This window comes from Mauremys mutica, chromosome 9, assembly GCF_020497125.1.
Source record: "Mauremys mutica isolate MM-2020 ecotype Southern chromosome 9, ASM2049712v1, whole genome shotgun sequence".
In the NCBI taxonomy this organism is placed as follows: Eukaryota; Metazoa; Chordata; order Testudines; family Geoemydidae; genus Mauremys; species Mauremys mutica.
Window position 1 is genome coordinate 4,907,874 of NC_059080.1, and position 24,934 is coordinate 4,932,807.

Below are 24,934 nucleotides of genomic sequence, written 5' to 3' on the forward strand. Positions count from 1 at the left end.
TGCGGGCTCTCGGCAGGGGCCAAGGGGTTCAGAGTATGGGAGGGGGCTTCTGGCTGAGTCTGGGGCAGGGGGTGTGTGGGGTGCAAACTCTGGGAGTGCTCCACGTGTCCCCACAGCTCCCATTGGCCGCAGTTCCCAGATAAGTATCCATAACAATAGCTATATACAAAAAGGAGTATGTGTCATATGAAGATTCATAGATAGATATATAAACAGTTATGTATGACCATAGATACATGGCTGAGTATATATTTATGGTAATAAGCAGATAAATAGCTATAACGATATATAAGATGATAGGTAAATATAGATACAGGAGTAGGTATATATATATAGAGAGAGAAATACGTTTTGCATAAATAAATATTTTAGGGGTTTGTACTGCCAAACATCACTGTAGTATCTGAGTATTGTCCATATGAAATAGATTATCAATAATGAAGTCCCTAACGGACTTAATGGAGTCTCTACTTCTTTTTCCTTATCAGATTTTAGGAAGATCTATTTAGGTAGCTGTATTAAGGGTAGGTAGGTGGTTGGTGTGAGTGTTATTTTGTTTATGCTGGAAGAGGTTTAACAAACAGAAAAGTTTTGAGTATTTAATAAAAGAATCAGGATTTGTCTAATCTCTGGAAGATAGCTTCACAGCTCAGAATGCTTTGTCTCCAGCTTTTACATGCTTCCACTATTGTCAACTCTCAACATTTCATTGAGAGTCTCATGCTGATTGATATTTTTCTTAAAGCTCCAGCTCCTGAAGTGATGTGCTTATGGTTGATTTTTTAAAAAAGGCATTTGTTATAAGAACATAAGAACGGCCAAACAAAGGTCCATCTAGCCCAGTATCCTGTCTTCCGCCAGTGACCAATGCCAGGTGTTTCGGAGGGAATTAACAGAACAGGTTATCATCGAGTGATCGATCTGCTGTTGCCCATTCCCAGCTTCTGGCAAGCAGAGGCTAGGGACGTCATCCCTGTCCATCTTGGCTAAAAGCCATTGATGGACCTATCCTCCATGAATGTATCTAGTTCTTTTTTTGAACCCTGTTAGCATCTTGGCATTCACAATATCCTCTGGGAAAGAGTTCCACGGGTTGTCTTCATGGTTGTGGAAAAAGCTTGCAAATATGACCCCTAAACACTGAGAACCCAGAGGCTGATATATAGGTATGTAGTATGACAGTAGATAGATGGATGAGCGGGAACATGGCCACGATACTTGAGGTTATCACTTGATTCTTATGAAAAGTGCCCTGGGATGTTTCTTGCCCCTGTCAGGTAAATTCCACAGCTTAATTATATATTGCATTTGTGAGACAGCAGCTTCCAGACCACAGAGTTCCTGCCTCCAGCCCATGGGCTCCCAGCTAACAATCTATAACAAAGCCCCCAAGGATCCAACCTGCAGAAGTTACAGGTAGGGAGCAGGAGCTCACTGGAACTGCATGGGTCAAGCACAGCCCATCAGTAAGGGGGAGTGGGAGATGCACACACCGTAGATCACGTGATACGTGTGCTATTCCGTTCCTGCCCTCTGAAGCCTCCGGCACTGGCCGCTTTCAGAAGACAGGATACTAGACTAGCTGGACCATTGGTCTGACCCACAATGGCCATTCCTATCTTCGTAACCACTTTCTCTGGGCGTTGATATACTGCGCAGGCGCAATTGCAACTCAGGAGCCTTACTACGGTTACACTGCGCATGTGCTGACGCCTCTTGACTCTGCTGCGTTTGTCATTCAGGTTCGCTATGGCGCATGCGTACTGCTTCCCCGCGGTACTCCGGGCCCGGTCGCTTGTTTCCCCGAGGAGGCGGCAAGGGCGGCCCCGCGCGCAGGGAGCCGAGAGGAGCCGAGGGAGCCGCGGCTGGGGGAAGGAGCCGCCCCCTCTCGTCTCCCCAGCATGGGGCGCTGCTGGTGCCGCCCCGCTCGCCGGGCTCGCAGCGCCCCCGGACTCTGCCTGCAGCGGCCTGTGCGGGGCCTGTAGGGGCGGCCGGGCCGGATCGGGGCAGGGGGCGGCATGAGGAGCCGCTGCGGCCGCCCCCAGTGAATGGGCCTCGCGGCGGAGCGGGAGCAGCCGGAGCCGCCGCGATGGCTCAAGAGAAAATGGAGCTGGACCTGGAGCTGCCGGCGGGGAGCGCGCCGGCCCCGAGCGACGGGGGGAGCCTGAGGAGATCGAACAGTGCCCCCCTCATCCACGGGCTGAGGTGAGAGACCCGGGCCTGCCCCCCCCCTCCCCTCCCCTCCCATCCCCGGGCTGAGGGGAGAGACCCGGGCCTCCCCCCCTCCCCTCCCCTCCCGTCCCCGGGCTGAGGGGAGAGACCCGGGCCTGCCCCCCCCTCCCCTCCCATCCCATCCCGTCCCCGGGCTGAGGGGAGAGACCCGGGCCTGCCCCCCCCCCATCCCATCCCATCCCGTCCCCGGGCTGAGGGTAGAGACCCGGGCCTGCCCCCCCTTCCCATCCCGTCCCCGGGCTGAGGGGAGAGACCCGTCCCTGCCCCCCCCTCCCATCCCGTCCCCGGGCTGAGGGGAGAGACCCGTCCCTGCCCCCCCCTCCCATCCCGTCCCCGGGCTGAGGGGAGAGACCCGTCCCTGCCCCCCCCTCCCATCCCGTCCCCGGGCTGAGGGGAGAGACCCGTCCCTGGCCCCCCCTCCCATCCCATCCCCGGGCTGAGGGGAGAGACCCGTCCCTGCCCCCCCCCATCCCATCCCCGGGCTGAGGGGAGAGACCCGTCCCTGCCCCCCCCCCCCTCCCATCCCCGGGCTGAGGGGAGAGACCCGGGCCTGCCCCCCCCCTCCCATCCCATCCCGTCCCCGGGCTGAGGGGAGAGACCCGGGCCTGCCCCCCCCCTCCCATCCTATCCCCGGGCCTGCCCCCCCCCTCCCATCCCATCCCCGGGCTGAGGGGAGACCCAGTTCTGGCGCCCCTCCCCCTGCACCCCCCAGCCCTGGACTGTGATGAGAGTTCCTCACCTCCTCCACAGACTCATCCTGTCAATATTCTAGGGTGAAGTGAAGAGGCCTATTTTCTGGACACAGATTTCTTGCCTCCTTTTTGTATGGTGGAGCAGGAGACATAGGTTTTGGTCCAAGCGTGCTTTCCAGTCCCTTCCCCAGGAGCTAATGAACTGGGGAAGTGCCCAGTCTAGTCTCCATCTCGCCTCCCTAAAGTGGCTGTTGGGAGCAAGCTCGCTTTTGATATTTGGTCACAGTTGTTCAGGTTAAATGCAGGATTTGATTTTCCTGATGAAAGTTTAAAACACTCCCTCTCCTTGGAATGTGTTTTAGTGTACTTCTCACTGATACATAGGTTGTCAAATACATAACCATTCCCCAGAGATCAGGAGCATATGCCCACTGCATCATCACCACATTAGTTTTTCTGTGAGAGCCAGAGATGGAAAGAGCCAACTGGCTGACCTATCCGCAGGGGATTCCTGGACTAGATTTAATGTGCAATTTTCCACCTGAGCTGATGTAACTGGGCCCATATGTCAAGGTATCTGCACACTGCCGTACTACGATTTTGTTGCTTCTGAGGCAACAGTAACTTGAGTTTCTATAAAATGTAGTGGAGTACAGTCTTTCTCATATTTAAAACAGAAGCATGTTTTGTATCCAGTTGCATCTCAGTAGCTAAGCAGAGTTACTTAATATTTGGATGAGATATGCTGATGTTTCAGAAAGTGGTAGTATGATTTGGTATGTTTTTTCCATATGAAACTGTAGATATACTACTAATGCTTCAGAGTGGTATCTGGTGCTCTGTTCTCTTTTGGATAAGATGTAAAACTGAGACCTTGTCCACTATTTTGGCCCTTGTATCTTTGGAAATATGTAGGTAGCTAGTTAGAATTTGCCTGACTAAATTTTCCCTGATGTTTCAGTTAGACACTGTATTTTTCACTTCTTATTCTAAACTATTTTGTAGTGGTGCTATGTGGAGTTAAAACAGCTGTTGCATTCACCTGCGGAGGTGGGGGTGACATTTCAGCGGTAGATGAAATAGCAATCACTTTATTATTTGTGTTTCAGTTTGAGATTGTAAACACTCTTAAGATCCTTCATGATGCAAGGCACTATACAAACGTTAGAACAGCGTTTCTCAAACAGGGCTCGCAGCTTGTGTAGGGAAAGCCCCTGGGGGGCCGGGCCGGTGTGTTTACCTGCCCCGTCTGCAGGTCCGGCCGATCGCGGCTTCCACTGGCCGCGGATTGCTGCTCCAGGTCAATGGGAGCTGCTGAAAGTGGCGCGGGCTGCAGGACTTACTGGCCGCCACTTCCAGCAGCTCCCATTGGCCCAAAGCTGCGATCCGCAGCCAGTGGGAGCCGCGATCCGCTGGACCTGCGGACGGGGCAGGTAAACACACTGCCCCAGCCCGCCAGGGGCTTTCCCTACACAAGCGGCGACCCCTGTTTGAGAAACCCTTAGTTAAAATAATTTATTATCTGAGAAGAGTTTAGTCAAATCATGAGGGAACATTACTTGGCCCTCTAGGGGTTTCACTTCTGCATTAAAGATGAGTGAGGACAGTTGTGTGTGGTAACAGGCCTGTTAATTTTATTTTCGACAATTGTAGCTTGTGTTGGCAAATGGAACACTATAGTGAGAGATTCAGGAACTATATTGTAGACGTTAGACTACCTACTTAAAATGTAGCCTTGTACACATGTCTTTAGTATTTTTTCTACATTCATTTTGTAGATTATAAACATGAGATTTATAAGAAAGCTATTAGTAGATGGCTAGCCCAGTGAATGGTGTAAATCTTTCTACTCTAAGAACTAAAGTTACTATTACTGGTTTAAAAAGAACAGTAGAGAATTTTGTGCTTTTTTTTTTTAATCTCCAGTTGTCATTAATGTTAAGTGAATATCATCTAATAAGAGCTTGACTCTTACTAGTTTCCAAAGTGTTTCCCATGAAAGGGAAATTCTGAGTTTTGACCAGTGCTGCTGCGTATGCAGAACAGTTTGCAGATCATGGCCTTTGTCTCTAGTCTTCTGATTAGCATTTAAATGTTAAAGAAACAGTCAGTAAAAGAGAAGTAGTTAGAATTGTCAACCGTGGCCACTCTTCAGGCCCTCCATGGCCCCTTAACTGTTTTTCTCTGGGTTTTGGTTCCAATCCTAAAAAGCTAGGATGTGTTGACTATGACAGCTGTCTGTCTACCTGTAAATTAGATGCCATAGATATTTCTTCACTACTAATCTCAGCTGAGGAAAAAGTTCATCTCTAAATTTTGGGTCAGAGCCCGTTTCAACTTCTACCTGACCCACTTCCTATATCAGATGATAACTAATTGTCACCTGCAAGAGGAACAGGTGAGAGGGTTTTCTTCATGATTTCCTCAAGAACTGTGATTGCCAAATATGGGCAAATAGAGATGGGGTATAATTGTGGTGAAAAGGGCTGCACTGAATTCCTAAGGAAGAATGTAAAGTTTGTGAAATAGATTCTGTGAACAAGTTGATATTAGCTGTTTCCTGCAGAATGTAAAGCCTTATTTAGTAGTTTTATCTTGTATTAATTTCCAACATAATGTCATTGAGAGTGATTGAAACAAATGGGTGTATACATTGTAATGCCTTACAGTTCTTGTTTTGTATGTTTACTACAGTTGGAATAGTTGTCATCATCTAACGTTTAGATTATTAAATTTATCAATATGGCATGATCCCTGTTTGAATCTTAAACCTTTACGATTTTTTAAAGGATACCTGATCGTATGATTGAACAAACTAAAAATATTCTAAAGTTCTTTTTGTCTAATAGATACAACAAGCATTTTGAACTGTGAGAGTTTCAGCTTCTGAAAATTTCTTTACTAAACTAGAGCTCAGTTCCCACCTTGGAGAACAAGCTAATGCCACTGTCCAGCTTGTATTTTTAAAAACAAAAAGCTTCTTATAAGATGGTAGTTGTGTCCATCTGTTTGAGATCAGAAATGAGTTAAGATAGCAAAATATAAAGTAGATGACTTTTCGATACAAATGTCGCAATCAGACTGACACATTCAGAAGTCAGTGGGGCTGTGTGTGGGCACGTTGACCAGATTGCAGGACTGGGCTTTAAACTATAGTATTAATTACTGTAAAAATGTGTTCAGTTCCTACAGTCTGCTTATTCATAAAGTGCAAAGTTTTGGCTATCAGGAATGTAGAGAATGGCAGAAAAAACTTGCTACTAGAGTATATCTAAAAATAGAGTACTTTGCATGAAATAATCTAGTCCACTAATCTTAATTGAATCTGCCCTTTCTTCGAGTGATGGTCCCTATTGTATTCCACTGTGGGTTATGCATGTGTTCCATGCACCTGGAGCTGGAGAATTTGAAAGTAATGTCCGTTGATCTGTGCATGTGCCCTGGCTCACCTCATGACTCTGACCGAGGTGATAAAAGGTGAGTCAGACTGACCGCCTCTCCAGTTCCTTCTCACTGTCGCATGGTCCAGGTTGGAACTTCTCTGTGTCCTTAGCTTTGGCTTCATCCCTTAAGATAAAATTTAGATTTGTAAATAGTTTTTAGCATCTTGTACAGTTTATCGTTTTAGTGTTTTCATAGTTTTTGTGCTAGATTAATTCCCTCACACCATCCTCCCCCGTGCTGGTACTAGACTATTCCCAGAACTCTGCGTGTCCTGCCCACGATCCTTCTCAGTCAATGATGACCACCAGGACTGTATTGCCCCGGGGAAGCACACATCGCAGTGAGGTGCAGTATCTACCAATCGTTCCCCAGCCATATTTGAGGAGGGCAGGGACTCTCCATTCAAAAACACCTCATGGAAAAGGGCCTGAGGTCTCAGTCGGACCCAGGCTGCGACCTCCCTCCTACTCACCCACATACGCATTGGCCTGACTTGGCAAGGAGTGAGCCTCCATCACTGGTGCCAGATAATCTACTCCTACAGAACCCCTGGCAAGATCTTTTCGGGAACCCAGGAGGGACTCTCATATGCATGAAATTAAGTCTTCCTCAAAATCCATTTAGAAGAAGTTGGAGTCAGCTCTGAGCAAGCCTGGCACCTCATCCCAAGAGGACTTAGCATGTCCTAAGTCCCAGAGGCTTGACAAGAAAGCCCATAAATATTGGGCTCCATCAGTACCAAAATGGGATCTGTAGGTACCGTCATTCTTGGCACCTCCAAAACCTCGGGATCCGTTGGCACTGACGAAGACCGCTCACTGCCTACCCATGGCACCATCTTTGATAGCACCCTCTCAAGCTACAATGATCTGGGCAAAGACAACTCCTCTTACACTCGAGAGACTTGGGTCCCATGTTGCTCCACAGAAGATCTTTGTTCCCCTGGATCTGGAATCCCCTCCATTGGGTCCGTTTCTTTCCAGAGATGTCATAACACCACCTGGGGAGTTGACCACTCAGAGAAGTTTATCACCCGTTCTTTCCCCAAGATACAGCTTTCCTTCAGTAGCACCAACAGTACCACCTCTGGAACAGAACTCAGCTTTCTCCTCATCAGGAGACTGATCCAAGGAGACTGTTTCCTTACCCTATATATCTTCCACCTCACAAAAGACTTACACCAGCTTGGGACAAAACTCCATGTTTAGCTTGGAGTTGCTGGTACCCCATGTCATGCGGGGGGGCCACCATATCCCCCTTTCGAGACTTCCTGCTGGCCATATTGGGGGTCCTGGGTCCTGCACAGTTGATAGGGAGTCTCTCGTTGCTTCCCTTTGAAGGAGGTGCTCAGATCACCCCAGGATCCTTCAGAGGAGGAAGAGCAATACGCACTGGATCTGGCAGTTCTGCTGGAACCAGCAAGACTACCAACTTTGTGTCCATACAAAGCAGTAACCCCTATGTCTTCTTTCACTCCCCCCAGATGAATTCAGGCAGTTCCAGGATCATATTTGTAGAATTGAAGGTGAACTACGGATTCCTTTTGAAGAGATTCAGGAATCCAAGCACAAGCTCCATGACATCCTCCACCCATCTGGATCCAACAAAATAGCACTCCCTGTTAATGAAGCTATAATGGAGCCAGAAAGGTATGGCACACCCCTGCCATTGTGCTCCCACCCCTAAGAGGGCAGAAAAACTCTTATGTGCCAGCCAAAGGGGCTAAATTCTTGTTTTCTCACTCCTCTGCCAATTCTTTGGTCATTCAAGCAGCTTCTGAAAGGGCTAGACAGCAACACCCCTGGTTTACCACTGTGGACAAAGAGGGTAAGCGCCTAGACCTACTGGGCAGAATGGTCTTCTCATTATCTGGCCTCCAGTTCAGGATAGACAACTACCAGGCACTAATGGCCAGGTATGACTTTCTGAACTACTCCAAGTTTGCAGAATTCACTGAGGGTATGGCTACACTGGCGATTTGCAGCGCTGGAAAGCCTCCACCAGCGCTGCAATTAGTAAGTGGCCACACCTGCAAGGCACTTCCAGCGCTGCAACTCCCTGGCTGCAGCGCTGGCCGAACACCCCTCTCGGCATGGGGAATAAGGATTCCAGCGCTGGTGCTGCAGCGCTGGTCATCAAGTGTGGCCACACACCAGCGCTGTGATTGGCCTCCAGGGTATAAGGATGTATCCCAGAATGCCTGTTCAGCCACTCTGCTCATCAGGTCAGACTCTACTTCCCTGGCCTCAGGTGACCCGCCCTTTAAATGCCCCGGGAATTTTAAAAATCCCCTTCCTGTTTGCTCAGCCAGGTATGGAATGCAATCAGTGAATCTTTACAGGTGACCATGCCTCCACGTGGCAAACGAGCCCCAGCATGGAGCAATGGCGAGCTGATGGACCTCATCAGTGTTTGGGGGGAGGAATCTGTGCAGGCACAGCTGCGCTCTAGCCGTAAGAATTATGATACCTTTGCCCAGGTATCGAGAGCCATGATGGAAAGGGGCCATGAGCGTGACGCGGTGCAGTGCAGGGTAAAAGTAAAGGAGCTGCGGAGTGCCTATTGCAAAGCACGCGAGGGAAACCGCAGATCCGGCAGTGCCCCCACGACCTGCCGCTTTTACAAGGAGCTGGATGCGATTTATGGGGGTGACCCCTCTGTAAATCCAAGGACCACGATGGACAGTTCAGAGCCGGTAGAGGAGGGGGAGGGGGAGGGGGAGGCAGACAGTGAGGCTACTGTGGTGGGGGAAGCCAGCCCGGAGGAGGCATGCAGTCAGGAGCTCTTCTCAAGCCAGGAGGAAGCTAGCCAGTCGCAGCCCCTGGAACTTGGTGCAGAAGAATCACAGGAGCAGGTCCCAGGTAAGCAGCTTTTATTGCAATGCAAAGGTTTGGGGAGATTCGGGGGGATGGTATGGCTGCATGCCTGCATGCCTAGACATGGAATATCCCATTGATGTGGTCTATCACGTCGCAGTAATCTGCCTCTGTAATCTCTTCAAAAGTTTCTGCAAGAGCATAGGCAATTCGCGTGACCAAGTTTAAAGGGAGAGCCATTGTGGTCCCTGTCCCATTCAGGCTAACGCGTCCGCGCCACTGTTCCAGGACGGGTGGGGGAACCATGCTTGCACAGAGGCACGCTGCATAAGGACCCGGGCGGAATCCGCATTGTTGTAGGAAACCCTCCCTTGCTTCTTTGGTAACCCGCAGAAGGGAGATATCTTCCAGTATTAAGTCCTGTGGGAAATGGAGGGAGTGTTTCAGTGCTGGTTTCCCCAACTGCATAGCGCGGCAGGCAGGAACCCCAGGAACCCCAGGGTTAACAAAGCCCCGAAACAGGCAGTCTAGCCATGAAGCAAGAAGCACCCTGCTCGAGCAGACCGCGGAAGGAAAGCCCAGGGTTAATTCCTGAGGGAGATGGAGGTGCTGCGTTTAAGAAAGCACCCCCCCTGCTCGAGCAGACCGCGGAAGGAAAGCCCAGGGTTAATTCCTGAGGGAGATGGAGGTGCTGCGTTTAAGAAAGCACCCCCCCTGCTCGAGCAGACCGCGGAAGGAAAGCCCAGGGTTAATTCCTGAGGGAGATGGAGGTGCTGCGTTTAAGAAAGCACCCCCCCTGCTCGAGCAGACCGCGGAAGGAAAGCCCAGGGTTAATTCCTGAGGGAGATGGAGGTGCTGCGTTTAAGAAAGCACCCCCCCTGCTCGAGCAGACCGCGGAAGGAAAGCCCAGGGTTAATTCCTGAGGGAGATGGAGGTGCTGCGTTTAAGAAAGCACCCCCCCTGCTCGAGCAGACCGCGGAAGGAAAGCCCAGGGTTAATTCCTGAGGGAGATGGAGGTGCTGCGTTTAAGAAAGCACCCCCCCTGCTCGAGCAGACCGCGGAAGGAAAGCCCAGGGTTAATTCCTGAGGGAGATGGAGGTGCTGCGTTTAAGAAAGCACCCCCCCTGCTCGAGCAGACCGCGGAAGGAAAGCCCAGGGTTAATTCCTGAGGGAGATGGAGGTGCTGCGTTTAAGAAAGCACCCCCCCTGCTCGAGCAGACCGCGGAAGGAAAGCCCAGGGTTAATTTCCATTACCATTTCTGGGAGGCTGTGAATTCTCGAGTAGTTGCTGAAATGTGTGAGGAATGCTTGTGAGACTTTAAAATAACTTCAGATTATACACAATGGAAGCTCTCTTAAATGTATCATTTGCTGTTTTTTTACAGTGACCTTGAGTAGTCCTGGGCCAGTCTTATCAGTGACTGAAAGAAAGCTGCAAAACCTGAGGAGGAAACCGAACAAGAGCAAAGAAGAACTGGTGAAGGCAGTTATGAACCAGTGTGCAACAGAGAATAAAAATGCGCAGGAATGGAGAGAAAAGATGCATCACTGGAGGCAAACAGAAAGCAGGAGAAAGGCGTTGACGCTGAAGAAAACCACGAGGCAGCTTATAAACCTCATTGCGCGCCAAACAGACTGTATGCAGTCAATGGTAGCAATGCAGGCAGAGCACTACCGTGCCAAACCCCCACCCTCCCAAACCTCTTTCCCCTATGCACCAATGTCAGCTCCAAGTCCCGTTCCCCAGCATCCAGGTTCTTACCTACACCATCACCAGCTGCCCCCGACACCTGTACGGTCACCTATGAGCCCAGAGAACTACGACCCTTACCCTCTGCACTCAACCCCCATCACCATGCAACAGTACAATCCTGAAGTGCACAGCACTCCTGGCAGTACATATGAGAAACTATGAATGTACAGTTCAACAACCAACCCCCCTGCCCGTGTACTTCATTTTTTTTAAATAAATGATTTCTTTGATTATGAATCAGTTTTTATTATTGCATAAACTGAAAGATAACAAACCCCAATGAAAACACAGGTAACAAACATCAAGGAAAACACAGGCACTGAAAAGCACTGTAACCAGTGCACGTCACTCCTGGTCAAGGCAAAAAAACATTACTGTTGGCTTTCAGCCTCAAATTTCTCCCTCAAGGCATCCCTAATCCTTGTTGCCCTGTGGTGGGCGTCTCTAGTAGCCCTGCTGTCTGGCTGTGCAAATTCAGCCTCCAGGACTTGCACCTCGTTGGTCCATGCCTGGCTGAATGCTTCACCCTTCCCTTCACAAATATTATGGAGGGTACAGCACGCGGATAGAACCGCGGGGATGCTGCTTTCCCCCAAATCTAGCTTCCCATAGAGACATCTCCAGCGAGCTTTTAAACGGCCAAAAGCACACTCCACAGTCATTCGGCATCGGCTCAGCCTGTAGTTGAAACGGTCCTGGCTCCTGTTCAGCTTCCCTGTATATGGTTTCATGAGCCAAGGCATTAATGGGTAAGCGGGGTCCCCAAGGATCACAATGGGCATTTCAACGTCCCTTACTGTGATCTTTCGGTCTGGGAAAAATGTACCTTCCTGCATCTTCCTGAACAGGCCACTGTTCCGAAAGATGCGTGCATCATGCACTTTTCCAGGCCAGCCTGTGTAAATATCAATGAAACGCCCACGGTGATCCACAAGCGCCTGGAGAACCATAGAGAAATACCCCTTGCGATTAATGTACTCGTAGGCTAGGTGGGGTGGTGCCAGAATAGGAATATGCGTCCCATCTATTGCTCCTCCACAGTTAGGGAAACCCATTTCTGAAAAGCCATCCACAATGTCCTGCACGTTCCCCACAGTCACGGTTCTCCTCAGCAGGATGCGATTAATGGCCCTGCAAACTTGCATCAACACGATTCCAACGGTCGACTTTCCCACCCCAAACTGGTTCCCGACCGACCGGTAGCTGTCTGGAGTTGCCAGCTTCCACATTGCAATAGCCACCCGCTTTTCCACCGTCAGGGCAGCTCTCAATCTTGTGTCCTTGCGCCGCAGGGTGGGGGCGAGCTCAGCACACAGTCCCATGAAAGTGGCTTTTCTCATACGAAAGTTCTGCAGCCACTGCTCGTCATCCCAGACTTCCATGACAATGTGATCCCACCACTCACTGCTTGTCTCACGAGCCCAAAAGCGGCGTTCCACGGTGCTGAGCATTTCCGTTACCGCCACAAGCAATTTCATGTCACCCGCTTTAGGAAAATCCATATCATCATCGGAATCCTCACTGTCACTTTGGAGCTGAAGGAGTAGCTCAACTGCCAAACGTGATGTGCTGGCGACAGTCAGCAGCAAATTCCTCAGCAGCTCAGGCTCCATTTCACAGCGTGCTGAACTCACAATGGCAAGAAACGTGGACGGCGAAACTGAGATTGCTGGGAAGTGAAGCGATGCACCACGGGGCGTTGGAACAGGAAGCGGAATGACCCACACACTTCCTTCCCCTTCCCACAATACTGAGCGCCAAAACGGCGCCAAAACGGGATGAGGTGCTCTGTGGGATAGCTGCCCACAATGCACCTCTCAGTACAGCGCTGGAAATGCTGCCAATGTGGCCACACTGCAGCGCTGGTAGCTGTCAGTGTGGCCACACTGCAGCGCTGGCCCTGCACAGCTGGATGACCAGCGCTGCAAACTACCAGCGCTGCAAACCGTAAGTGTAGCCATACCCTGACAGACTTCCACAACAGGACAGAGCTTGTTTCCAGGCTTTGATAGACTAAAGCAAACTAATAACAAAGACTTCTCTCCAATCTGCAGTCAATGCCGTTAACACATTCTCCAGAGCCATGGCTATTGCCATTGTTCTGCACAGAGGGCCATGGCTCCTTGTGTCACGGTTCTCTCATGAGGTCCGGAATACCATGGAGGACCTCCCCTTCATGAATTAATTATTCAATCAGATGAGTCATCTTGAAGGATTCTAGGGCTACCCTCTGCTCTCTGGGGTTATATACACCTGTCCCCATGAAGAAGTTCCATCGACAGTCATCTAGAACTAGACCCATGGTTCAACAAATTTTTTATCGGAGGCCCTATGAACCACCACACAAAAGGCAGAGTGTTCAAAGGACCTGCTAACTTGCACCTTCTGCAACCGTCTCAAAGCACTATTTTTGATGGGATCTCAAGAGTTGTGAGCCATTAAGCCCAACATTGCCCCACCTTTACACACCATTTGGAGGTCATCTAGCACACTTTCACAACATCTGGAGTACAGTAACAACAGACCAGTGGGTACTGAACTTCAGCCTCTCTAGGTATATGATCAAGTTTACATCCCTGCCTCCTCCACCTTTCGAGGAGCACTCTCAGGAAATTGTTCTCAAGCAAGAGGTGGGCAAGGTGTGATAGAACGTGTCCCTCCTCAATGCCAAGAGAGCAGCTTTTACTCAACTTTTTCCTTATACCCAAAAAGAAGGATGGATGGATGGAGACCACTTCTCAACCTCTGCTACCTCATTCACTTCATTCAAGTTCACTCAGATTTTGTCTGGTCATGTAGGGCTCTGTAATACCATACTTAGAAAAGGACATGTGGTTTACAGCTTTCGATCTCAAGGACGTCTACTTTCAGGTAGATATTCATCTCACTCACTCACTGCTTTCTCAGATGCTTTTGTCAGTGGTGGGCTTTGACCATTTTCATACAGAGTGCTCTCTTTCACCATAGAGGCCCCCCCCGCCCCCGAGTCTTCACCAAAGTATTCACAGTAGTGACAGATCACGCCAGACCCTTTGGTCTTATTGTCTTTCCCTGTCTCCATGACTGGCTCCTTGTTGCCAGGTCATGCCAGAAGGCCCATGTGTTGAACCTACTGATGCTACATCCCTTCTCTACCCTGGGGTCAGCATAAATACTGAACAATCTACTCTCAGCCGCACACAGTTTCTGGACTTCATTGGGACCACCCTGGATTCAGTCACTGCAAGGGCATACTTGCCCATGGACCAGTTGCAGATCATGAGCAGTATTATAGTCAGGTATCAGAGGAGTAGCCGTGTTAGTCTGGATTTGTAAAAGCAGCAAAGAGTTCTGTGGCACCTTATAGACTAACAGACATATTGGAGCATGAGCTTTTGTGGGTGAATACCCACTTTGTTGGATGCAAGTATTATAGTCCACATCACAAACAGCAGTCAAGTCCTGGTGAAGACATGCCTATCTCTCTTAGGTCATATGGCCTCATGCCTCACATCACCCTGTTCGCAAGATTCCACCTTTGTTGCCTCCAGGCATGGCTCCAGTTGGTATACACTCCAAACCACCATCCTATGATCTTCATAGTAACAATTCCTGCCAAGGTGGTTTCTTCTGGACTGTAGTGGACAAATCCTCGACAGGTATTTCTTCCCTCCTCTCCAGACAGGACCATTACCACAGACCCATCCCTGTTCCATTGGGGAGCCCACATGGACAGCCACTCAACACAAGGGATGTAAACACCCTGAGTTATAAGCAGTCCAGAAGGCATGCAAGGCTTTTCTTCCATTCACCTGCATTCACCATGTCCTTATACTGTCTCCCTGTGTGCACAAGTGGTCAGCTTGTGGAACTGTTGTGTCGGCAACTAAATCACCCTATCAGCAACCTCCTTCCCAGAAAATGAAATATGCTTGCAGACTCTCTCAGCAGACATTTTGCTGTCGACCATGAGTGTGAACTCTACAACTCGGTACTGCACAATATCTTTGATCTGGGGAATCCCATCCAGAGATTTGTTCACCTTCATAACAAACAGAAAATGCATCGAATAGTGCTCCAGATGAGCCCTAGATCACCACTCTCAAGGCAACACTTTACTTTTTCCTTGGTCAGATCACCTGAACTATGCATTCCCTCCATTACCGCGCCTACCATCAGGACAGGGCATGGGTTATCCTGATCTCCCCCTACTGGCCCAAAAAGTTTAGTTTCCCGAATCTCCTGCACATGTCATCCTGAGCACTGATCATCTCCCAACATTTCCCGAGCTACTGACCCAGAGGAATGGCAAGATCAAGCACACCAATCCATGTTCACTTTACCTCAGGGCTTGTTTTTTGGATGATCCTTCTTAGAATGCTCATGTTCCACAGCTGTATGAGACATACTTTCTAATAGTAGGAAGGAGTCCACTAGGCAGTTTTACTTGGCTAAGGGCTTGTCTTCACGTACAGCACTTTAGTGAAGATACTTCTATGCCAACTGGAGAGCTTCTCCCCTTGACGTAGTTTGCTACTGCCTCTTGGGGAGGTAGATTATGTCGGTGGGAGAAGCTCTCTTGTCAATATAGTGCTGTCTACACGGGGGGGGGGGGGTTAGGTAGGTATAACTACATCATTGTGGTGTGAATTTTTCACACAGCGATATGGTTATACCAATATAGGTCTGTAGTGTAGACCTGGCCTTAGTGGAAATGTTTTTCTTCTTGGGCACATCAAAGGAATGTTCTTTCAGAAAATGCAGATATTCCTCTCATTTTAGTTTGTATGCTTTCTCTAAAGGCATCAAGCCTATCAATTAGCTCCTTCCGAGTCCTCCTGGCAGTGATTAATATATATCATCTTCCTTCGCAAGGTTACTCTGTCTTCACTCACCCTCTGACCACCAGATTTTGGAAAGGCCTAATCAGAACCTTTTCACCTGTTCAGAAGTGGGGACTTGAATCTTGTTTGCTCAGGACTCACAAGGCCACACTTTTGAGCCCCTATCTTCCTGCTCCATGTCCCTTCTCTTCATGAAGGTTGCATTCCTAGTAGCCATCACCTCAGCCAGAAGGGTTGATGAGCTTGGAATGATGATGGTGGATCCTGTTGACACTGTGTTCCATAAAGATAAGGTTTTGTTATGTTTATACCCCACATTCAGCCCAGAATTGTTTCTGAATTTCATTGAACCTATCAATCCACGTACCTGTGTTCTTCCCTAAACTGCATGCTTCCTTAGAGGAACAGAGACTCCATGCCCTTGATGTCTAGTGGGCCATGGCCTTTTACATACACAAAACAAGCCCAATCAGGAAGTCCCAGAAACTATTCATCACTATAACAGAAAGAATTGGGACAAGCAATCTCCACTCAGAGGATCTCCAAATGGATCTCTGTCTACATTCTACTCTGTTATCAACTATCGAACCTTCCCCGCTCCCCATGGAATAAGAGTTCATTCCATGAGAGCACAAGCAGCAACTATGACATTGCTTCAGGAGGTATCCCTTTTTGTAAAGCAGCCAGGTGGGGCTCCGTTCACACCTTTGTGAGACATACTGTGGTCTTAGTCCAGGACTCCTCTGCTGATGGCTCCTTTGCTCAGCCCTAATGTCTACATCGGTGTTTCTCAAACTGGGGGTCCTGACCCAAAAAGGGGTCTCCAGGCTATTGTGGAGGAGTCACGAGATGGTATGGTGTTGTCACCTTTACTACTGAACAGCTGCTGGCGAAGGCACTGCCTTCATAGCTGGGTGGCCAGAGAGTAGTGACTGCTGGCCGGGCGCCCAGCTCCAAAGGCGGCAGCACCACCCCAGCAGCAGCGTAGAAGTAAGGATGGCAGAGTATGGTATTGCTGTCCCCCCACCCCCCTCCAGTTCTGCCTCCCTCCAGCATTGTCCTCTATTTGGGAACTTGAAATATGGTCACCCTACTTTACGCTTTTTGAAAGGCTTCAGTGCCTTTGACTGCAATATTTTCAAAGTGGGGGCCCAGCAAAAAAATATTTGAGAACCGGTGGTCTACATCCTTGCACCCTTCTCCTTCTTATTTACTGCTTGTTAATCACCTACAATGGAAAACAATAGGGACCATCACTTGAAGAAGAAGAGGTTTCTTACATGTAACTGGATGTTCTTTGAGATATGAGGTCCCTATCTGTATTCCACTACTCGCCCTCCTTCTCCTCTGCTTTGGTTTGCCTATGATTCACGATAGGGAAGGAACTGGAGAGTTCCCCCTCTCTTTATCCCCTTGGTCAGAGGCATGAGGTGATCCAGGGCACGTTCATGGACCAGTGGACACTACGTTGAGATTGTCCAGCTCTGGGCACATGGTGCGCACACACAACCCACACTGAAATACAGATGGGGACCACACATATCGAAGAACCTCCAGTTACAGGTAAGTAACCTCCTCTTCATCTTTACCGAGGTACCACTTCAAAAAATAATTAGGACTTTCTAAATGGATATACTGGGTGCTTAATTTAACATTTTGAGTGCTGTATCAACACCTTGGTGAGGAGGGGTTGTAACTTATAAGGTGCTCCCAGTGATAAACTTCTGACCTGCAGTGTGATTTGTCTTTGATACCACTGGTATTGAGGCTTGCATCAGTCCATCTGTTGATTATGCTTACTCTCAAATTCTAGTGAATGAATTGTGTTTGGTGCTAAGGACTGCATATAGAAAGCTACACTCTAAACTCATACATTTCCATAGAAGAGACATCTCCATAAAAAGTTTGTAGCCACTCTAGTGAGGACTGAGCATGATTAATGTCATTGACTGGGGTAGTTGGAACTTGTTTCGGGGAGAGAGACTTGAGTTTTTGACTTTGGGTTAAGAGAGGATGAAAGCACACACACACAGCTTATATTGGGGCATTTTTTTGTAGGAGGTGAAGGAGGGAAATGGCTCTTGAATTTGACCACTCTTTCTTTTCACAGTGATAATTCACAGGTGTTTCAGGCCAACATTTTGCGAACCCGCAGAAACAGTACAACAGTGATGAATCGTCATAGTCTGGTAAGAAAATGCTTAGTGCAAACATGTTGCTTATTTGTTATTTGGGTCTAAACAGGATTAAAGATAAGGGTGTAAATTGAAAATTAACACTACATATTTTGTAGCTGTAGTGAAATTCTTTTTAAAGATCATCTGGCTTTAGAACACACATTTGTGTCATTCTGAAGACAACCTAGTTCATAATTTATTTAAGCAGATGATCTAAGATTGGATAAGAAGACCAATTTAGAAAGAGAATTGGTATATTCAGAAGTACCAGTCAGTTATTTCTAGGTCTCAATAATCTCTGCTTTGAATGTTTGTTTTTAAATAATTCCACTGACTTTACATTTATATTGCATCGTAGATTATAAGCCAGAAAGGACTGTTATGATAATTTAGCTGAACGCCAGTAAAACATAGGCCATAGGACTTCACTGAATTAATGCCTGTTTGAACTAGAGCATATATCTTAGAAAACCATCCAATCTTAATTAAAAAAATTTCCATTATAACAATTTTTTGTAAACTTAAATGACTTTTTGTTAGTAAATGTCTGCCTCAAAATTTAGCACAGTACTTATTTATGAACCCAAAGAAGATCTAACTTCTTTTTTAAAATATTGTTTCTTTTAAGTAAATCATTGTAGTCTGATTTATGGTCGAAAGGTAGTTTGGACTGATCCAATAGTAATTTGGAGTCAGTGCAGGCATATTTAAAAAGGATTTCTTGATCATATTGAAAGAACCACAGATACATAAATTGATGCATTTCTGGGGGGCCTGGTGCGGAAAAACAGTTCTCATGGTTTTTTAACCAAGAGGAATTTTTGCCTAGATTTAAAAAATATAAAATTTAACTGAAAACGGTTACATTTTTCTTAAAATGTTTTCTAACTTTAAGAAACTGGCATAAGTGCAGTAACATGTCGATTGTATACAGTGCACAACTAATGTACTGGACGGATGGAGTGTCTTGTGTTAATGTCAGTTTATCTTTTTCTTACATACAGTATACAAGATCCTTAGACATATGCTAACTTGATGATTGTTTGTTGCTATTTGGGTTACTTTAAGTAGAGATAACTTAATTCCTGTCCACCCCTTCCATACAGCCTCCTCACCCCCCAAAAAGCTAAAATTCCATTTCAAAACTGGGCCAGACAACTGGTTTGGAGGGCATTTGTTTTTGTAGTAGTTTTGAGATCCTTTATTTAAAGGCCTCAACAGATGAGCATAACATAAAAGCAATGTGCCTGCTGCTTAAGAAACAAAACATGATATAGTGCCAGTAGCACTGTAATTATGGTTGAGGAAACATTTAGTCAGAAGTCCTTCTATTTGAGCATTTGTTTGAAGTTAAATTTAAGCCTGAAATTTCTATCCTTGCTTTCAGACCAAAAATAAGTTGCTTTCCTTTCCAGCAGTTCACTTGGGTTTCCTTTGGTATTGAAGAGATTCACTTAAACAGTGGTCAGCAAGGAAGGCAGATAGCCCTTTAAGAAAAACAGTTTTGAAACACTAAGGTTCTTTTTCAGTTGACCTGGATACAAAGCCAAAGAGGAGCAAATGGGGTGATCTAGTTCCCTAGTCTGTCCTGAAGATTAACTGAACTAAAGATATTTCATGTACTTCATAGAAGTTACCTTTTTGATTTTGTTACTTTTTTTTTTAATAAGATCTACAATGGTTTAGAAAAGAGTATTGGTGATCTCACAAGTGACCCAAAACATGAAGATGAAGCAGGCAATATAAACAAGGTTGGGGAGCGAAGAAAAGTAACTGTTAGCAATGGACCGCCATACCAACAGCAGTAGTAAAAATATTCCAGAGAATGAGGTATCTGCTTACTTAGCAAGAGACAGATATTTCCCAGGAAAGGGAGAGATGATAATTGAGAGTATATGCAAGATGCCGCAAAGGACTTGCTAAAGGCAAGGAAACACGTAATTGTTTTTTGGATTGAGAGGCCATTTCCCTGGCTGGGAGCAATGTGGCCTTGCAGGAAAAGGGTAGAACATACTCCTTATTAAGGCCAATAGCCCTACTTCATGACCAGAGAAGAGGTCTAAAGCAGGTCACCAACTCAGCTGAAGAGTCCTCTCTCCAGTCATCCACATCTGGTATTGCTGGGGATCTCACATCCTTCCTTATGCCTTCAGAGTGTCATACACTAGGAGTGCCTCACCCCTATTCATTATGCTCTACTAGTCTGGCCGTGCACAGTAGGAATTGGGTGGAATCTAGCTCAGAAATGGTTGGAGTTGGCCTAGATGTATGCAGTCTCTGTAGTTTATGGTGGAGCACACTTGAGTGTACAGTATGACATTATATGCTGTCTTTCCAAGCCCCATCAGATCAGCTAACTGGGCCTTATAGGGCAATTCACCAGCTGTCAGTAATGCACAGCTGATTCTGCTCATCAAAAGAAAAAAAATCCATACTACCGGTGTTTAATTTGTTTCAGCGGAGATATATCTTTAATATTACCCTTTATTTTAAAGATATTAGTTTAAAGGGCATCTGAAATCTATAAATCCCATTCGCTAAAGTTTCCTCTTTTCTTCAACCTGCCTTTTATCAGTAACTGATACCTTAAAGTATCAGAGGGGTAGCTGTGTTAGTCTGGATCTGTAAAAGCAGCAAAGATTTCTGTGGCACCTTATAGACTAAGTGTTAATCTTACTTAAAAGGTCGAGTTGGGAACCCTAAAGCAACTCCTTGTTCACTTTAGGACTTGTCTATTCAGGGAATTAGCTAAGGTGTGAATTTAGAGAAAACAGGTATTCTACACCATTTTACCATGTCGACGCTCTTATTTTGCACTGAGGGCAGGTCTACACTACCGCTTGAATCGATGTAATTTACATCGCTCGGGGTGTGAGAAAGACACCCCCCTGAATAATGCAAGTTACAGTGACCTAAGCGCAGTCCGTACCAGCACTATGTCGGCAGGATATGCTCTCCTGCCGACATAGCTTTCGCCTCTCGCAGAGGTGGAGTAATTATGCTGACAGGAGAGTGCTCTCCCGTCGGCATAGAGTGTCTTCACCAGACATGTTTCTGCCCTAAGAAACCAGTGCAGAATAGCTATTCCCAGCTTTTTTCTTGTGTAGACGTCGTCTTAGGCCTGGTCTGCGCTACAGAGTTAGTTCAATGTAAGGCAGCTTGACCTAAGTATGTCAGTGTCTACACTACAGCCTTGCACACACTGATGTAAGTGCCCTACTACACCAACATAATAACTCCATCTCCACCAGAAGCATAGTGCTTATGTCAGTGTAATTCGGGCAACCAGTGTGCTGTTGGCTGTCATTCTTGTCAATTTCACAGCTCTGTTCTGCATCCTGGGGCTCACAGTTGGAGCTGTGAAATTGACAAGAAAGGCTGCTCCCTGCTATTAAATTGAGCCCAGTACCAGGCTCACAGCTGGCCCCTCACAGCTGTCAGTTGGGCTGGAGCTCACCGCTGGAGTCCCATCCCACACATGGGGGTGACAGCCCTAGCTGTGAGACCAGTGCTGGGCTCAATTTCACAGCAGGAGCCTACCAGCCTTTCTTGTGAGCTTCAGCTGTGAGCCCCTCTCTCTGAGCCTGAGGCAGCAGTGAAATTGTCAAGAAAGGCTGGAGCTCACAGCTCAGCCTATCACCTTGGGCAGCCAAGCTCCCAGCTCTCAGACCTTAATGATGCCCCTCTTTAGTTGGTGCAAGCACTTCTGGTGAGGATGTGTACTACTGACAGAAGGAGGGTAGTACTGAACTGAAAAATCACAGTTGTTAGTGTGGTGGCTGCATGTGGACCGTCGTCAACTTAAGTTTGTAGTGTAGACATGCTCTTAGAAACAGTGTGGCTGTGAAGGTCTGCAGCTCTGATTAAGTGGGTCAGGCTGTTTTGATATGAAGTAGGCTGAATTGGGATATGGTTTAGGGCTACCAATTTGGCTTTTAAGTAAAATTAACATTTTAAAGCTCCCAAGAGAAGCATCATTGCTGGCAAAGAAAGAGATGGGAGATGAAAAGGAGGGAGTAGGGGGCAATTGCAGTTTTAAACTGTCCCTACTAGAGGATCCCAGGTGACAGTAGGTGGCCAGAAACTGCTGATTAAACTCTCCTTTTCTAGGACAAAAATCAGATCAGTAGCTAATCAGTGTTTTTACTGAAATGTCATTGGATCTCAGGTATATAAAGATGGGACTCAACTAATCCAGAATACTTTAAAGGAAAAGAAGCAAGTTATTAAGAATAGTGCTCATCCTTTTTTCTACCAGTCTTACTGTTCTGTTATGAAGTAATCTTTTTCAGTAGACATTGCATAAAACCCTAAAACTTGTGTTTTTGAAAAGATTTGAAAAAGAAGTGTAACACGAAGGAGCTATATTCTTTTAATAAACCAGCCAGGGTGTGCATTAAAGGACTACTAATGCACTTTTCTGAAGGCAGAACCAGTAATGTAGAAACTTGCATCATATGGTGGCTTATTACAGTGGTTGAGTATAGTAGATGATGTAGGTATAGTCTTAGGTTGTGTGGGGAAATGTTTTTTAAAAAATATACTAAACAGGATTAACTTTAATGGGGTGTTTAATGATTTTTTAAAAAGTACTTCCTTCATTTCATAAAATTAACCTTTGGAATTCAGAAAAATTCATCCAAGTTTTCATGCAAATTAAATTTTAGTTTCAACTAGCAATAATCATGCCTCGGATTAACCTCATTGGCTATGATACTGCGTGAGGGAAAAGTGGGTCTGAGAATGTGACTGTATTTTAATTTTAATCATGTAGGCAACATGTTTTTAATACTATATTAACACATTTAGCATATTAAGAAGATTTAAGTTCCTTCTGATTGAGGTGCAGTCAGTAACACTGTCTGCCTAGTTTGTGTTAGTCTGCTGTTAAGGAAACAGTTTGGAGTATGTCTAGAATTATAATCAGTGTTTCTCATGCTTTGATGGTGCTTCCATACAAAATTCCAGCCCCACCTCTGTGGATGTGGAGATAGCCTCCTACCTGTGATAACTGCAGCTTGCTGTGACCTCTCCTGATCTCTTTGCATGCACCCACCTCCAGCTCTCAGACCACAAGCCATCGTTTCTCTTGGGGTGAAACATACTCTTAAACCAGGCATTGGGCTGCAGTTCCCAGATACTAACCATGACTACATCGACAGCCCTGAGTTATGTTCAGTGGGCTCGTCCAGATTATTAGGACCAGAGTTTGTTCATAGTTTTTAACTGTAAATAATAAATTGCAAGTTCTTAATTCAGTGTGAAGTGGTCAATAGGGAGACCGTGAAATAGAGCACTGAACCGATATGCTTGTGGCATCCTATGTTGCTCAGCAGATGGTCTTCCGTATTCTGTACCAGTTGGAACTTTTTAAGGGCAAGTAGCTACATTTCTACGTAGAGTTTCAAGTTGGGAGGTCACAAAAATATATTTCACTTATCCAGGTCCAAGTCTGATAGATGAGCTGTTGTCTTGTGGCTCTCTGCAGATGGAACAAAATCTTTCACAGTTGTAGCTATTTGAAAATCCAGTAGTATTGAAGTCTAAAAGGAGCTCTTATTTATTATTAAACTCTTTCAATCATTTTTTCTTAAAACAAACCAAATAAATTCTAAGTGCCAATGTATAAAACAAGTAAACCAGCACTATACATCAGAAAAGAGAAGACCAAGATGTTTACACAGTGCTTGAATTCAGCTTTAGCATTTGATTCTATTGCTGTCTGAACATCAAAAGGTCACAGGGTGAATAGGATACCCTGGCATGAATCCATTAATTCCTCTCAGACTCAGCCCAAAGGATTGTAATGGGAAACTGGTTCCTCCACCTCTGGAGCCCTCACCTTGGAGTTCCTCATGACTCACTGGTCTGTTCTCTGGACTAAAATGAGATTGAGAGTCAGTGGTTCAGAGTGCTGAGTTGACAGTTGAAACTGGAGACTGTTCTCTGTGAACTCTCTAACCAGCTAACTTGAAAATGAAAATTAGATGCTGGGCAATAATTTGTGAAGTCAGTTGCACTGAGCAGTGAGTGGTTCTAAGTTCTAGGTGAGTAGCAGGATTTTGCGTCTTTCACCAGCCAGGAGCTTCGAGTTGAAAGTGGTACGCAGATTACCATTAATGCTTTTGTGGAAATGTTTATTCGCATTTATTATGCTACCTTCCTTTAATTCTTTGTTGATTGAGTCCTGCTTCCAGGACTAGTTGTAAGCAGACTGTTTTGTTGGTCTTGTGTTCAGCTTATTGTCCTGAGACCATCTCTTAAATATGCTCATTCCTCAAGCAAGTAGCACATGTAGGCAGTCCAAGTTTATAAAGCAAACCATAAAAGTTCTATTCTCTGTGTGACTTTTCCACCTCTAAGGAAAATAGGAGGCTCTCTGAAGAAGAGCTGTGTCTGGCTCAAAAGCCTGTCTTTCAGACCAACAGAAGTTGATCTAATAAAAGATATTACCTCACTTACCTTGTCTTTCTAGGAGGATCAATTTGCATTCTCCATGTCACTAATTGAAGTAAGATACAGCTGGCTGGTGATTGAATGCTGATCCGCATCCTGTAGCTTTGGACTTGTAGAAAACTTAAGGCATGTTTCGTGTGAAACTGAGGAAGCCTGCTATCTGCAGGGTGAAGTTTAATGATAGAAAGTGCATGTAATTTATGCTATGTGATTCCCTTTACTTTTCACCTGGCAGATTCCGTGCAGTCTGAAAGAATGACAGACACTTAAAGAATGAGGCCCTCACCCCTGTAACACTCATCCTCATTACAAAGCCACAACACAACTTGGCAAGTTTGATCTTTATTCAAGAAAAATAGATCATTCGCAGAACTGTGTGATTCATGCCTAAGGCTTCTGGTCCCTGATGGTCATGAGCACCACAAATTATTCAATTATGTTAATGGTAAGGGAAAGAGAAGGACTCAATAACTGATTCAAAGTAAATTTGCTTGTAACTAATTGTAGTATGTAGTGGTGTATTAAGAAATTCCACTAAAAA

At 46.3% G+C, this 24,934-nt stretch overlaps 1 protein-coding gene and 1 non-coding gene across 5 annotated transcripts in view; one reads left to right on the forward strand and one right to left on the reverse strand.

Annotated features, from left to right (window-relative positions):
- The first annotated feature begins 1,786 nt into the window (after positions 1 to 1,786).
- LOC123377537 (P2R1A-PPP2R2A-interacting phosphatase regulator 1-like) overlaps positions 1,787 to 24,934 on the forward strand; it is a 36,489-nt gene continuing 13,341 nt past the window's right edge. For 2 of the 4 annotated variants that reach the window (XM_045030579.1, XM_045030580.1), the window contains exons 1-2: positions 1,787 to 2,205; positions 17,871 to 17,949. In XM_045030579.1, the coding sequence (XP_044886514.1) occupies positions 2,090 to 2,205; positions 17,871 to 17,949 (195 nt within the window). In that variant the 5' untranslated portion in view covers positions 1,787 to 2,089. Of the gene's footprint in view, positions 2,206 to 17,870; positions 17,950 to 19,457; positions 19,768 to 24,706; positions 24,839 to 24,934 lie in introns of those variants that run through there. The other 2 variants (XM_045030582.1, XM_045030583.1) reach the window with 2 other exon arrangements.
- Positions 22,531 to 22,671, reverse strand: LOC123378120. Its single transcript, XR_006582464.1, has one exon. It is a non-coding gene; the product is annotated as a U4 spliceosomal RNA (small nuclear RNA).